Raw genomic sequence first — 16004 nt, forward strand, 5'->3', positions numbered from 1 at the left:
ATATAAGCGCCAATTTAGAAAATAGGCATTTATAGGCATTTGTAACCATTTAGGCACAAGCGCCAAAAAATAGGCATTTATAGGCACTATAAAAACACTATAAAAACACTTCTTAGCCTATAATTCATGCTCATGTATCAAAGTGGCGTGATAGGAGCGCAAGGAACAAATTAGGCATTTTGCCTAAAATCGGGTCTCTATTAGACTGCTATAAAACCGAAACCAACACTGGAACCACAGACGTTAACCTGACATGACGCTTGTATCGTAGGAGTACATATGTAGTGTTTATTGCTTTGTCATAAAATTAGATAGCCTGCACCACAAACACAACTGACGTTGCACCGACATTACGTGTGCATAGGGTGTTTTTACACAGCAGTTTCTAGACCTGGGGTGGCTTTGTGGTAGAATACCCAACTGCCACGCAGAGTGCTTGGGTTCAGTTCCTGCTGGGATCCTATTTTTCATTCTTTCCATTAGTCGGGTCAACGCTGCCGATGTCGGTTTTTCTTAACGCTCTCCCATTTAAGTTACCAATGTCTGTTTTCGCCGTTCCTGAGTAGATATAAACTGTCAATCACCTGTGGCGCATACCCGCACACCGCGGCCCGTGGTAAACGGGTATCTGCCACACGTGTCTGGAGGAAAGGATTTGAAGACGTACATGACAGGATTTTTCACGTTATTCATGTGATGACCCGACAGTCATATTCGTCAAATCCTCTTACCCTCACATGATAATTTTGGTCTCCACCAAGTTAAGGAGGCCATCACGAGAGCACACAGTATATATATATATATATATATATATATATATATATATATATATATATATATATATATATATATATATATATATATATATATATATATATATACGTAGATAGAAACGCTCAAAGTGCATTGGGTTCACTAAGAAATGCTTTGCATTTAATAATTGTTGAGATTTTACGTCCCAAAACCACGATATGAGGGACGCCGTAGTGGAGGGCTCCGGAAATTTTGACCATCTGGTGTTCTTTAACGTGCACCTAAATCTAAGCACGCGGGTCTCTAGCATTTCGCCTCCATCGAAATGTGGTTGCCGCGATCGGGATTCGATCCCGCGACCTTAAGGTCAGCACTGGAGCACCATACCACTAGATCACCGTGACGGTTGACTTGTCATTGTAGAAGCCCGCCGGCCAGTGGTAAGAAACTTACAAAATACATGAAAAATTCGATCGTGAACACGGGTTGTCGCTGGAGCCGACGTTTCGACAAGCGGACTTGTCTTCAAGGCTCCAGCGACACCCCCTGTTCGAGTATTTTTCATCTCTTCAAGCTTCCCCTGAACTTTTTACGAAAGAGAAGCTTTGTGGATTCAGCTCCTGGTATTTAAAATTCGCATTTCAGTGTCAACCTCCATCGCATCCATGTTTTCCCGATGTTTCTAACCGGATGATGCTGGGTTCAATCCTACACCTCGCGGTGGAAATTTGCTTACAACGCTTGTTTCTAAACAGCAAAATGAACGATTGTGCATGTTGCGGACGCTCCCATCTTCTCGACGGCGAATTCTGCTCCAGCTAATACAAGGGTGGGAGAAAACACTCTGCCCGGAGCAACGGGACTTGTAATTAGGGGTGTGCGTATAGTGAAATTTCATCTCGAATCGAATTCGAATCGAATAGTGGTCGAAAATATCGAATATCGAATCGAATATCGAATAGTGTCGAAGCGTGCCCCGCCAGTTACGGCAAGACAAAAAAAAAAAAAAATTGGCCGCGTATCTGCGTGCTTCGCTGCAAATGTCGTCTAAAGACGATAGAAGAGGCGCTGCGTGAGATATGGACGCCATCTGGCAATACGTCGGGAAACACGAGTGCTGTGTTGCGGGCTGGTAGTCCCGGCGCAGCGGCAGGCGAAGACCAGCGGTGACCAACGCGACCGGTGGGGACGCCGGCCAGCCCGAGGAGAAGAAACCAGCCCGAGGAGAAGAAGGAGAAGAAACGTCCGCACTCAACGAGTACTCTCCACAAGCTCTCTTACTTACACGTCGCCTGGGTAAAACAGGAATGCCAGAGCGGCGCCCCCTGTCATTCGTACAATGCAATACTGATCCGAAACCGAAACACAACATGAGCTTGTGCAGAGGGCACGGAGGAAGACAAGTTTCAGCGCAGTCGCATTTTCAGCGCACCTTAAGAAACCAGGGTTGTAACATTGTAGGGCGAGTAGGGCCAGAAGGACCGTCACGACGAAAACCTGCCTCCTCAGTCGTATTCGCCTGGAACGTTGGTGTGGCTTCGCGTTCCCTCCTCCGCTCCTGGCCTTTCCACAAAGCTACTGCCTAAGTACGAAGGCCCCTACCGCGTCCTACGTCAAGCATCCCCAGTTAACTATATGATTGAGCCTGTTCAATCATCTACGCACCGCCGTCGTCGCGGCCGCGAGACTGTTCACGTCGATCGACTGAAGCCGCATTATGACCCACCAGTTGTACCTGTTCCTTAGGTCGCCAGGATGGCTCCTTTTCCGCGGGGGAGTGATTTGTAACATGGTAGGGCGCAGACAAGAACGCCTGCGAAAGAAGAAGACGAAGACGGTTGTTGTTGGCGCTCGCGCTTGCTCGGCTTGTACCGCTGCTCGCTTCAGCTGTGGCAATCTTTTAATAAACGCTTTACTGTCTCAACGTTAAACGCATACCATCAAGGTCTTTAAAATTGCGTATCTATGTATTTTCTGTTAAAGGAACACACCGCCTAATACTTACCTAGTGATGTTGCGCCTCAGATATGCGTAATCTTTGCTTTTTGATCAACAATGTACACAAGTATGAACCTAGTCAGCCGTTCACGATGGCTGGCCCTTGGGCAAGTGGTTCGACTTTGGCCGAGTGGCTGAATCGAGGGACGTGCCGACAAACAGAAAGACAGACAGAAGGACAGACAGAAAGACAGACCAAAACTTCTGCGTTTAAGTTCCCCAAGAAAGACTATCGTCTTTAAAAAAGACGCCAGGCCTGCCCGGAAAGTGCAGCACAGTCACAGCGAAAGCTGGAAGAGCGGCATTTCTAGAGCCCGTTATAAACTCCCTTGTGGCTACTAATACAAGTACACTAGCAACGTACCCACTACGCCACAAATCATAATTTTTGGGAAGTTGGGAAGCACCCACCACGACATTATTCGTTATTCTGCGGAGAAGCGAGGTACCATCTGTAAGGCATTATGTGCACTTTGTTGATGCGACGGTTGATGGGGATGAAGAATTATGGCTGAGCCCTTTGTAATGAGTTGGAAGCTTTAAACGACCCACTAGTTACGTATTCATATTGTGTGACACCCGGTCGTTATTTAACTGTCCCACCGCGCTTTATAACATACGTTAACCAGAGAAACTGAGAGCGAGAGAGAGAGAGGAAGAGAGGGAGTTAACTTTATTGACAGCCTGAGGAAATGGATCATGAGAGCCTTATGGGCTTCCTTGGCAACCAATAGAAGTGCACTTGCGAGGAACCCACTACGCTATAAATCATCATAATTTTTGTGAAATAGGGAAGCAGCCACTGTGCAATTTTTCGTCATTCTGCGGAGAACCGTGGTACCTGCTAAACACCTGTAAGGCATTATGTGCACTTTGTTGATGCTGTGGCTGATGACGATGAAGAATTATCGCAGAGGCCTTTGTAATGGGTTGGAAGCATTCAACAACCCACTCGTTGCGCAATTCGCATTGTGTGACGCCCGGTTACAGAACTCGCGTTTGTGTGACGCCTGGTTGTTATTTTACTCTTCGACCACACTACATTATTCGCAACTTTCACGGCCTATAGGTGGCGCGACTGTACATCCAACATGGCGGTCGTTCGGCCCGCTGCAGACGATTTAGGAACGTACATGTTTGGCGAAGAGTTCAGTTCTTTGCGCTTCGGCTGCACTCCGATTTATGTTTTAGTGAAAGCAGGGTTGCGGTGACATATTATAATAAGTAAACGAATGTCGGGTACGTGATTGGAACCTCATTAGGAAGATAAATATGCACACAACTGTAAATAAAGCAAACACACTGGTCGCGTTGCTTGCGGCGCTTAATCGCGCGTTGCAACCCCCGCTGTGTTGTTAGCACGGTATGGTAGTAGGAGACTCAGTAAAGATGTCTCAGTAATATCAGAGACATTCTCGGAGACATGCTTTATCTCATTTTTGCTTGCATTGCATTCTGCCGCGTAGCTAGCTCAGCTCCCTTCAAAGCACGAAGTAATGTAAGTAAACGAAAAAAAAAATGTGTTGCCCTTCGAGACCGAAGCACAAGAACCACTTGAGGCATGTGCGATTATCGGAAATACGATTTTATTGCGCTTTCTTAGTAAAAAAGAGAAAAAAAAAACAGCGGAATGCCACAATGGGCCGACAAGCAGCGAATGAAACCAGCGCAAGACGCAATTTTCACGTTTAAGAAGGGACGTTTCTGTTATCATCCTACGCTTTCGGTGTTTATGAGAAGTGCAATAAGTAACATCGTACGGGACAGGGACGAAAAAACAGCGCCATCAGCAAGTAATACAGAACAAAAAGAGCTGGAGATGTGAAGGTCACGGAGGCACTTCACAGCCACTTCAGACGTGGAATGGTGCAATGGACGCTTTGACAGCGGACTTTTCATTATATTCTAGAGGCGGAACGCATTCCTTATCAGTTCTGGTACTGTCTGCACAGCGACTGTGTCGAGCGGAGGAACGAAGCGCGAGAAAGGTGATATGAGGTAGTAGACATATACTCAAACACAAAATGGGATTCTGCATACATTCGTGGGTCTTGGTTATTTGCTTGCGAAGTTTAACCCGCTTAACCACTCACGGCTTTTCGAGGCGCTAATCTGAAGGGGAGGCTTTTGCTTTGCCTCCCGCTGTACTCTGTGAGCACCGAGGCCCGCAGTAAAATCAGTTGCCTTTTTCTTTTATTTTCCGTTCACATTGAGGAACCGAAAGTGTCACGTATTGAGACCGTGCACACCGTCGCAAAACGACCCCAAACGAGACAAAACAAGTGACAACATTCGCTGACTCAAGCGGGTCCAACATTTCAATAATCTCAACAGAGCTTCCGGCGGCCACCGCTCGGCGGCGCCATGGTACCTGGAAGTTGCGAATATATGTTAACGTGGTTCCTTTCCGACATGAAGCCTGTATAGGGTCTTTTTGCGGCGCAGTTTCAAGCATCGGCATGGCTCCGAGGTAGAACACTGGGCTCCCACGCAGAGGGCCCAGGTTCGAGCCTCGTTCCATCCTAGAATTTTTTTCTGATTTCCTTTTTTTTTTCTTATTTCGTGCGATAGCGGTTACGGACACCGGCGGCGGCGGCGGACAACTACGGCGCCGAAAACGGCCGTTGAAATGATCTCATAACAGCTTTCGCTGTAAAAAAATCAAGGAAGCTATGGCGTGGTGACAGCTTTCGCGCTTGTTCGAGAGTCTTTCTTTTTTACTTTTTCCAGCTTTTATGGGTGTCCAACCATGTTGATAGAAGAGCCGCCATTCTAGTCAGCAGCGCCACTTTTAACCTCCTAATGGGTAACAGAGGGTGGTACGGTAGATAGCTTTATTTTTTCCTACGGCCATGCAATACGGCTCATCTGAGAATGGTCACATTATTGTGCTCCATCTCCACGGGTGCTCTGGGCCCGAAAATTTTCGGGCGCCCGTTCACAGCAGCGTTTTGACTGCGCGCCGAAACGATGGGAGTTTCTGATAGAACGGAGTTTCTGAACGAGTGGTCAGTGCAGCAGTGGCGACTGTGCAGCGTGAACAAATGTTCCCATCTGAAACCAATCATCAAGGGCTTCGCGGGCCAAAGCCGGGATGTTTTACGGCCCTAGCGGCATATGCGACCGAACTATGCAAGAAGTCCAGAAGCGAAGTTGAGAAGGGCTTGCCACTTTTCTTGTCTTTCTTTTTTTTTACGCGCTGAAATAACATAATCTCCGCTAAAGTAAACATGCGCTCATTTTCGAACCAGGAAATCGGTGAAAGTTTTAACGAAAGGCCTATTGTAATGACGTTAGCGTTAGTTTTAGCCACCCCACCTTCACCAAGTTGCACCATTGGCCTTTTCGAGTTTTAGATATTCGTCCTGTCGAATTGTTCGAAAGTTCGAATAGTAGCTATTCGAAAGTGGAATCGAATTATTCGATTGGGTAGTATTCGATTCGAATTCGAAACACGGATATTTGCATACCCCTACTTCTAATATAATAACAACTGCTCGGGGTTTACGTGCAAAAACGACGATGTATGATTATGAGGCACGCCGTAGCATATGGCTCCTGAAATTTCGCCCACCTGGGATTCTTTAGCGTGCACCTAAAGCTAAGTAGACGGCCTCTGGCATTCTCGTCTCCATCGAAAATGCGGCCACCACGGCCGGTATCGAACCCACGACCTCCGGGTCAGCAGCCGAGCACCGTAACCACTGTATCGCGTTTAATAAATAGTTTCGCAGTGATAGGATATAGCAGTGACACCCCATTACAGTTACTCGGGTAAAGCCTTCGAAGGCCAGCAGATTGAGACACTGGTCGGAGCCATAATCTGTCGCGGACATCGCTTACCTTGATGCAGCACTCGTGCTTGAGTGCAGTATGTTCCCTCCTCGCAAGGCAGTGAAGCGGAAAGATCGTACGCCATCGTCGTTGCTATTTTCTTTCTTTAAAACCAGGTCAGACATGAGAACTACCGTATGAAACCCGTGCGCCATATGTGATTTGGTCTACTCTACATTTACGGGTTCCCTCAAAGCTCGCAGCCAATGAAAACGCTTTTGAATATGTCGAATTCTCACTACCCCTCATCCTTTCATTCGAACGTGAAACCATTATTTCCGGTCACAAATATAACAAGATAAACGTAATATTCTTGCGAAAAAACGGGACTATTGTTTAATACATGACACGCTTTTGCTGACCTCTCGCTATTCCGTCGTTTGTTCTCAAAATTGGCTTCCCCAGCACACACTACACGGGGCCCGTCAGCAGTCAAACCGAGGTGGTCTTGTCCGTGGAGCCCATGGATGTACTTCGCAGAGTGGAGCTACGCTTGGCCGAGTGACATCGGCTGGAAGCTGGCTTCATGAGCGATTTATGTGGTGGTCGGCGATAGGTGCAATGCAGCAGGCAAGCGAAGCAGGCCAGCGCACCCTGGCGGAATTTGTCGTTCAGCCAGCAGTAGATGAACGGGTTGTAGCAGACGCTACTCATGGCCAGCCAGTGGAAGAATATGAAAAGGCTCGAGTTGTGCCGGTCGGGACCGTCATCAGCGCGGAAGTGGGCCACGAGGTGGTACACGTTCAACGGCAGCCAGCAAACGGCGAAGCACGACACTACCAGCACGAGCATCTTAAGCGACTTGCGCTTGGAGCGTGTGTGCCAGGCCTGCTGTTCGCGCGTGAGCGCGCCGAGCGCTTGACGCGACCACAGCGCGTAGCTGACGCGGCTGTACATGAGTGCGGTGAGTGTCAGTGGCAAAGCGTACTGCGTGAGGAAGGTGGCCAGAGTGAGCCACTTGCGGAACTCTGCTGGTGGTGGCGGATACTGCACCTGGCAGCGCACCAGCGGTCGGTAAGTGAACAGTGACACGACGCGGTTGAAGACGGCGTGCGGCAACGACAGGACGCCGGCCAGCGTCCAGATGCCCGCGATGGCCCGGTGGCTCGGGCAGAGGCGCCTCAGACGCAGCGGGTAGACGATGACGCTGTAGCGGTCGCAGGCGATCCACGCCATACTAAGCGTCGATACGTACACGAACGTCACCTGCAAAAATGGTGCGAGGTAACACAGCGCTTCGCCGAATGGCCAGTTGTCGAGCAAGAACCGCGACGCGCTCAGCGGAATTGTCAGCGTGGTCATGAGCAGGTCGGACACGGCGAGGTTGGCGATGAGTACGTTTGTTTTTGTGCGCATCTTACGTGAGCAGAACACCACGTGACACACGAGTGTGTTGCCAAACACCGACACGAGCACGACGAGGCCGTAGAGCAGGATGACGAGCAGGTCGCGCGGTTGCCGTAGGATCGGCCGCGCCTCGAGGGACAGGTTGCGCAGCAGCGAGCACAGCGCACTCAGGTTGGCGTTCTGATCTGCGTCACCGCACGGATCCTCGGGCGATGGCCACGTGCCGTTGGCGAAGGACGCGCCCTCCATGCCGCTGGCTACAGGTCGGTCCTTAGCAGGCCATTCCAGCTCGGCATTGCAGTGGACTCAGGGCGCTGCGCCTGCACTAGTACACGGACACTTGTGAATCGCACTGGAAAAAGAATGAAAAAGAAATTAACGAAACAAAACAAAACCTGCTCCGCGTTCATCAAGTGCCTGCGTATACGCAAAATGTGCGCTAACATCATCAGCAAAACAGTTCGTTATACTAGAGTGTACTAGAACAGGGGAGTGCTCGGAACGGCCGCAGCACCAATGTACAAAAAGTGAAGCCCAGACCAGGGTCAATCCGCTTGGCAGCGCTGCGATCGGTAGTCTGCAATGTGTCGTCCAGTAGCGAACCCAGGAATTCATCATGTTATTTGTGAATGCAAGCGATACGCATCAGAGAGACAGTCTCTGAAGGCAGCCTTGCATCTTCAACGGGGATCGTGCGTAGAGTTGCGACATGTTCTGGGCCCATGGCAAAGCAGCACCTGTGCGCTACGTGCCACGAAAGCGCTGTTGAATTTCTTGTCGGGCCACGAGCCCTGAACCAAACTTTGTAAACTTGTGTGACTGTATGTGTTATGTGGTTATCCACTGTATATATCATAATCGTCACCCAGCACCTGGAGTAGCATGTCAGGCGAACAGCCAGGCAAACATCTCCAGCTTCATTAAAATGTTATCTCTCTCTCTCTCTCAGGGGGGGTTGAAATTCTGAGAAGCCTATAGGAGTGTGGGATGGGGGGGGGGGGGGTGCAGGCACATTGCATATATACGCCATTTCGTTGTTAGGCTGGAGGATTGCAACGACAAAGAAAATATGGGATACGAAATAGTAATAACAATACTACTACTACTGCTAATAATAATAATAATAATAATAATAATAATAATAATAATAATAATAATAATAATAATAATAATAATAATAATAGGAATAATAATAATAATAATAATAATAATAATAATAATAATCATAATATCAAATGGGATGATGATGATGATCTTTCAGCGTTTTACAGCAAGATCTTGAAAAACTTGAGAGGGCCAAGAAACTGTTCAGTGAAGCAGCGCACGAAGAAAATAAATGGCAAATTGAATAAACCAACGCGTAATATAGTTCCAACAAAGATGCCTGGCAAATACTTATTTTTGCTAGTTTTTCAGCTCCAGGTAGTGATAAGTGTGCTGACGTGCCGGCCTGCTGGCGGTCGCGCATTGCTGTTAAAAAAATTATTACTATGTTAGCGCAAACAAATGGGACGCAAGAAAGGCATACGAAGACACCCGGCGCCGTGTGCCTTTCTTTTGTCCCATTTATTGTGTCTTGTGCCCGATTACCACAGTAATCAGGAAATGTCATACAAACAAGCCCCATTGGCAACTTTAGCAATTAAAGAACTCTGCAACTGAGAATGTTCTGCACAATGTGAGCAGAACATCCTATATTATACTTCCTTCAAGCCTCGCCAAACTACAAATCTGAAAGTGCATCGTAAATATTTACTATAAGCTTTGTGGCATTATAAACAGTATATTCGTGCAGCTCAATGCAGCTGCACTGTAGCCAGGCTTACCGTTTTGCCATGTAATTCGGGTGCACAGGTTCGGCGACTGAAGTATCCTCAGTGATAAGTGACTGATCGATTGACGCATCTGAAGGCGATAAGTGCTGAGTCATCGCTTCCATTTTGGCCGCAATCGGGCATTCCGGTGCTGTCGCTGCATCTCTTGAATCTGAACACGGACTCTTTTTCGGGAAGTAGGTGAGGATCGTGTTCGACTGGCGCTTCAGCGAAATGCATGTGATGTGGTAGCTCATTCGACGCAGATTCGCGCAGCAGACACAGAAGCAAGTTCTAGCAAGCGAACTGAACGTGTGCATGGGGGCACATCAAACTTCGTAGCTTCCGTCCGATGTACAACATACAAAAAAGAAGTGGTAAAAAGAGAGAGGGCGAGAGTTGTCTGAAAAAAAGAGAAAGAAAACGTGGTACCCCAATATAACTCTCGCACTTTCCAAAGCCCTTTTTTCTTGTCACGCATCCTTGAAAACAATTACTCATTCTGCCCCGTCGTCTTACTCCTCCCATCTTCGCAACGTATGGATTTTCGCATAGCGTTCGTGCTTGCTTGGGGTCCCTGCGTGCGCGCGGTACTGCGGCATGGCTGTCGACGCACACACTAGTTGCGCCAAGGCTTGCTCATAAATGCAGGAACCACAGTGTATGTGCTTAAAGGAATATCGCCATGTGCTCGAGCTGTACGGCCTCCCGGGTTTGCTGTCGCTTTGACGAACGAGCCGCGTACGAGGTCGCCTTTCTTCTCGCCGCTCCAATACAGCTCGTCCGTCCTCTGTCAACAAAGTTAAAAAAAAAAAATGCGCGGCCACCCCACTGGCGACACCATTTGCCTGTAGAAAACGCAAGCCCCGAAGAAAACAAAAAACACTCTTTTCGAAGCGCCGCCGACGCCCTCTTATCTTTGGAACTTTGAGTGAACATTTTTCCCTACTTTTCGGAATACACACGGTTCCTTCTTGAGCGGTCGAGGGAGGGATGAACAGGGCTTCTTTTCTTGTTTGGTGGGTATGAAAGGGTGAGGCAGGCGGCGGCAGTGCTCTTCGGTCAAAGAACAGAGGAGTACGAGGGATTGACCGGTGGGAATGAGTTGAAGAGTAAAAAGGGGGGGGGGGAGCACCTTTGGCGTGTGGATGTGTCGAGGTGCACTGTTAGATGAGAGACAGGGAAAGGGGGATACTTGGAGTGCCGGACTGTGAGGCTGTACGCGTACATCTTTTTTTCCTTTTCTTTTTCTTGCGCTTTGCGCGGGGAAAAGCGAAATCCTGCCAGCATTCATTTCCGGTAATTGGCTTCAGCTGCGATGGATTGGGGACGTCTTTCCCGTCTCTCTCAGTTCCGCTGATGTAGCTCGCGTCGCAGCCAGTACAATCAGTTTTGTTAAGATGGCTTGGGTACGCTCTTCCGGTGACCGGTTTTTAGGAGAAGGCAGAGAACGCGCTATTGTGTTCGTAATGCTGCAAACATTTTCACGAACCGCCGGTCCCCATCGTCGGCTACGGGCCACACGCTCGTAGGAGTGGGCTGTCAACAAGACCGTTTTTTTTTTCTTCTTTTTTCGGCAGCCTAGTACGCCGGCGGCTTTTCGAACATGTGGTTTCGCTTTGAAGTCGCGCGCGCGCCACCGTTAGCGGTTTCGAACTGGCTTCGGTCAGGTCTTTAGAGTCTTTTAGCAAGTTACGGAAATACGGTACGCAATTACGGTAAGGCAGTACGGTAGCGTTCCTCCTTTCCCGCTGGTTGCGCTTTGGCCGCTCAACGACCGGGAAAGGAGGAGCGGTACCGTACTGCCTTACCGTATTTGCGTACCGTATTTCCGTAACTTGCTAAAAGACTCTTTTATCCCTCCCGTTTCGGACTGCACGTGTGTATGGCACAAAGGCGGCCAAGCGCAAGAGCCGACGGGCCATTCGCGTTCTTACTGTCACGTGACTCAGCCGGCCGCGGAAACGGGCGATAGTTTTGCTGGCGCCACGGATAGCGGAGATATGTATTTCTGTCGTGATATTGATTGGGGGACACCTGTTACTGGATTTCTCAGCTTGCGTCGTTGTGTTTTTGGAAGCGAAATGCTTCCTGAATAAAAGATTTTGGGTAGCCGTTCCTGGCGCGTTTCCTGAATATATCGCGTTTTTCTTGTTTTCCCCACGTGGGAGGCCTAGGCCAAGGCGCTTAAATTGCTGGTTGACAATAACGTTTATTCCTCCTCCTCTTGTTTTTCTTTCTAAAGTTTTGTGCTGCAGTGCGTTCCGGCTGTTCGCATTAATATATTTACTACTGATGCGGATTTTTGTGGGGTTCTAAAGTGAACTGAAAATATCGACTTGTGTAGGTGTGTTTGCACAGTTTCATTTGCAAGTTACAAGGGCATCTAAAAACGACAGGGAGTCTTCTGTTCCAAGGGTGAACTGTACTCGTTGGATAAATTTAGATGAGAGAATAATTGTGACTTATGACCTCTTGACGCTCGAATGACAGTCGTTGAGACGTATCTGTGAAAGATTTTTGACAGCGGCTGCAATGAATTAAGAGCTTGTTCTTCGATGTGTTTCATTGTTATATTTGCCATGGCGACAGACATGGGCACAGGGTTCCAAATAGTGAAACGTTTATGAGAAAGTTTGCATATTTAGCAAAATTAATGCATTGTGATAAGGCAGAAAAAGAAGATTCGCACCATATGTCTCTGGAAGGGCCCAAGTGCTTCAAATGCTTTTCTCCTTTTTTTTTTCGTTTTGGAGGATCGATAGTTACCTTGGTTCGGTCCTGCCAATTAGAATTACGTTAGAGCTCGTCTGCACGTAAAAAGTGGCGCTAATTGGTAACACCGTGAATATAAAGGGCATTTTAGCGGTGACACGTGGCTATATACTTTAGAGCTTGCCGTTGAATGAGTGCCTTCATTTTCATTTTGTGTTTTGTCAGGGCCAGAGGGCGTGGTTTTGTAGAGCCATCTATATGATGAAAAAAGAATGTTTGTCGGCAAGGAGAGCGTACATTATTGACTATTTAAAGGAAAACAAAGGTGCTCCGTGACGGACACAATTCGTGTTCACTATAATATGAAGGATTTAAGAAAAAGTAACGAGAATGCCACCGGCATCGCAACAGGAAATGTTCATCACGCTTAAGCGAGTTTCGTTTCCATAGCGAGTAAGGCATTGAATGTACATGAAAGCGCTTGTTATTTCTATAAAATGAGTTTTATGACGTAGAATTTGAAACAAGTTGCACATTCAAGACAAAACCAACATATATTTATTGCGCAATTTCGTCGTCGCGCCATATAGTGCCATTAAATCAAGCCATGTGACACCGACAGTTTAATGGTATTTAGGCACTTGATATCTTAATCTCTAATTACATTAGAAGCGTCCCAGTGAACCAGGTATAATTTGCATGTGTGCAGGTAAGTGCATTAGATTTGCCCGTGTGAACCGGATAATAACGTTACAAACGGTAAACAACACTGCGAACTCTTGTTCTGGACAAACATGTATGTAGCACTGCGTACACAGCTGGATGAGCTGCTATACGTAATAGTTTTCATGTCACATGCACTGTGCACCGACGTCTGTGGCCAAGTCACGCGGCGCATTATCATTGTACACAGCCCCTTTTAGACTTCCCCCGAGAATCAAACAAATAAAAAAACAATAGTTTGTTTCGAAGATTCCGAAATATCTCCTTGCTCTATTGCAATAATCAGAGGGGGCAAGAAAAGAAGAGGGGTCAAACTGACGACCCGTCCAAAGCCGCTTCACTGGAAGTGAACGCAGAGCCACAGAGTACGCGGTTTGCGCTCTTTCAGTTTAGGAGTAGATGGGTGAATACAACGTATTTCTGGAGGTAAATGAGAGAAAATCGACCTCAGACCACCTCTTGAATTGAAATAACAACGTCTGAAAGGCCCGTGAACGTGTACGCTGGATTCTCGGCGACAATGACCGTGAAGCAGTTACGGGGGGGGGGGGGTCCGGTCGGCCTCAGGGGGGGGTTACAACCCCCAAAACCCCCCCCGTCGGTGCGCCACTGGTGTCGTCGTTTAAGAGTTGCGCGCGGCTCAGCCAAAGTGGTTCAGGGGTAGAATGCCCGCTCCCCACTAGAAAGGCCCGGGTTCGAATCGCAGCTGTAGATGGTGGGTTTTATTCTTAGTGTCACCTTTTATAGCGGTGTTGTTTTTCCTTTATTTCTTAAAGCTAGCTTGTGTTGCTACGTAATGCTACAAAAAGTAACGTAAGATGTGAAGTCTCGTTTCGAGGATCGTATTCGCAAAAATCTCGGAGGCCATACTTTACGTTTCTGTTGAATCCCGGGAGGTGGCGCTGCAAATAACTGCGCTCACTGTCAAGTTTATTCTATATTACTTCACATTTTATGTTACTTTTTGAACGAACACCTAGCAGCTGAAGCTAGTTTAAAGAAACAAAGGAAAACCAATGCAGCTATAAAAGGTGACACTACGAATAAAATCCCACCATCTGCAGCTGCGATTCGAACCCGGGCCGTCTGAGTGGGAAGCGGGCATTCTACCCCTGCACCACTTCGGCGAAGCCGCGCGCAACTCTTAAACGACGACACATTGCATGGATGGATGGATGCTATGAGCGTCCCCTTTGTAACGGGGCGGTGACATGTCTGCCACCAGGCTCGAAAAAAAAAAAGCTTCCTTGTTTCATGTTGGCCTAATACCTTATCTACATTGATTAAATCTATGTTATTATACGAAAAAAATATAAATTCACGGTCTATCTCTCTGCCTCTTAAGGCAGAATGACCTTATTTTTCCCCCATTATTTATTTTTGTTCGTTATCTCTACTTTTCTGCCACCAATACTCTAACCGTCTCTTACTTATTTCTATCGCGGACGTGTTCAGCTTTCGATTGTTGTCCCTAAAACCCAAGGCTTCATGTAGACTCGTGCCCACACGTATACCTGGGTGAATATCGCCACATTCAATCAGTACATGTTCCATCGTTTCCTTAGTTCCCCCGCAGCATGTACATTGTTCTTCTTCGTTACTGAATCTCGCTTTATAACTACGCGTTCTAAGGCAGCCCGACCTTGCTTCAAACAGTAAAGCGCTTCCCCTTGAATTATCATAAAACCTTTCCCTCCTTATTTCGTTTTTTCCCTTTCGGTAGTTACTCAGAGCCGCCTTCTTTTCCATCGCTGCCATCCAATAAGTCCTCTCCGCCTCTCTGACCTTCCGCTTAATGCTCCTTGTTGCCATATCGCCCGCACTGCTAGCCGTATATTTACTGGTGAGCCTCCTAGTTCTTTTTCTCCACTGCGTGTCAACGCTTTTTCTATACAAATACCTGAAAACCTTCTCTGCCCATCTACTCTTCTTCATTTTCCTCAGCCTCTCTTCGAATCTCATTTTGCTCTGAGCTTCCCGCACTTCAAAGCCTGTCCATCCCATATCACCCTTTACAGCCTCATTTGTCGTCTTCCCGTGAGTGCCCAACGCAAGGCGGCCCACCGTCCTTTGATTTACATCCATTCCTGATTGTACCTCTGACTTCATGCACACCACTGAGTTCCCAAATGTAAGCCCCGGGACCATCACGCCCTTCCACAGCCCTCGAAGCACCTCGTACCTATTGTATCCCCATAAAGCTCTGTGCTTCATAATTGCAGCATTCCTCTTTCCCTTTGCTACCGATGCTTTCTCTTGTACCTCCATATATCTATCCCCCTCATTTACCCATACTCCGAGGTACTTGTACTCGCTTACCCTCGGTATTTTTTGGCCCTGTATAAAGACCGCATGGTCTTCGTGATCATTGAATACCATCAATCCACATTTTGTTGCACTAAATCCTAGTCCTAGAGCCTCACATTCCCTTCCGCATATATCTGCCAGTCGCTGTATATCATCTTGACTGTCCGCAAATAAGACAATATCATCAGCGTAAAATAGACCTGGAAGCTTCTGCTCCACCATCGTGCCGACCTGTTTGTGTGACAAATTAAATCCAATGTTGCTACCTTCTAGCGCTTTTTCCATCCTCACCATGTACAGCATGAATAACAGCGGGGACAAAGGACATCCCTGTCTCAGCCCTTTGCTAATTTCAACGCTGTCCTTGCTACTTATTCCTTCCCATTCTATACAAACTGTATTTTCTCGGTATATTTCCCTCAAAAGCTGTATACAGTCGTCACCTATGCCCACTTCTTCCAGCATATCCCACAAAATTTCCTGATTAACGTTGTCATACGCCCCGGTAATATC

General features: G+C 47.5%; 1 protein-coding gene across 1 annotated transcript; it reads right to left on the reverse strand.

The window, feature by feature from the left end:
• Window positions 1–6904: 6904 nt before the first annotated feature.
• On the reverse strand, window positions 6905–8352 carry LOC119388233 (G-protein coupled receptor 83). The gene has a single exon (XM_037655899.2). The coding sequence runs from the start codon at window positions 8179–8181 to the stop codon at window positions 7018–7020; it is 1164 nt and encodes a 387-aa protein (XP_037511827.1). The 5' UTR covers window positions 8182–8352; the 3' UTR covers window positions 6905–7017.
• Window positions 8353–16004: the final 7652 nt, after the last annotated feature.

This window comes from Rhipicephalus sanguineus, chromosome 1 (genome assembly GCF_013339695.2).
Source record: "Rhipicephalus sanguineus isolate Rsan-2018 chromosome 1, BIME_Rsan_1.4, whole genome shotgun sequence".
In the NCBI taxonomy this organism is placed as follows: domain Eukaryota; kingdom Metazoa; phylum Arthropoda; class Arachnida; order Ixodida; family Ixodidae; genus Rhipicephalus; species Rhipicephalus sanguineus.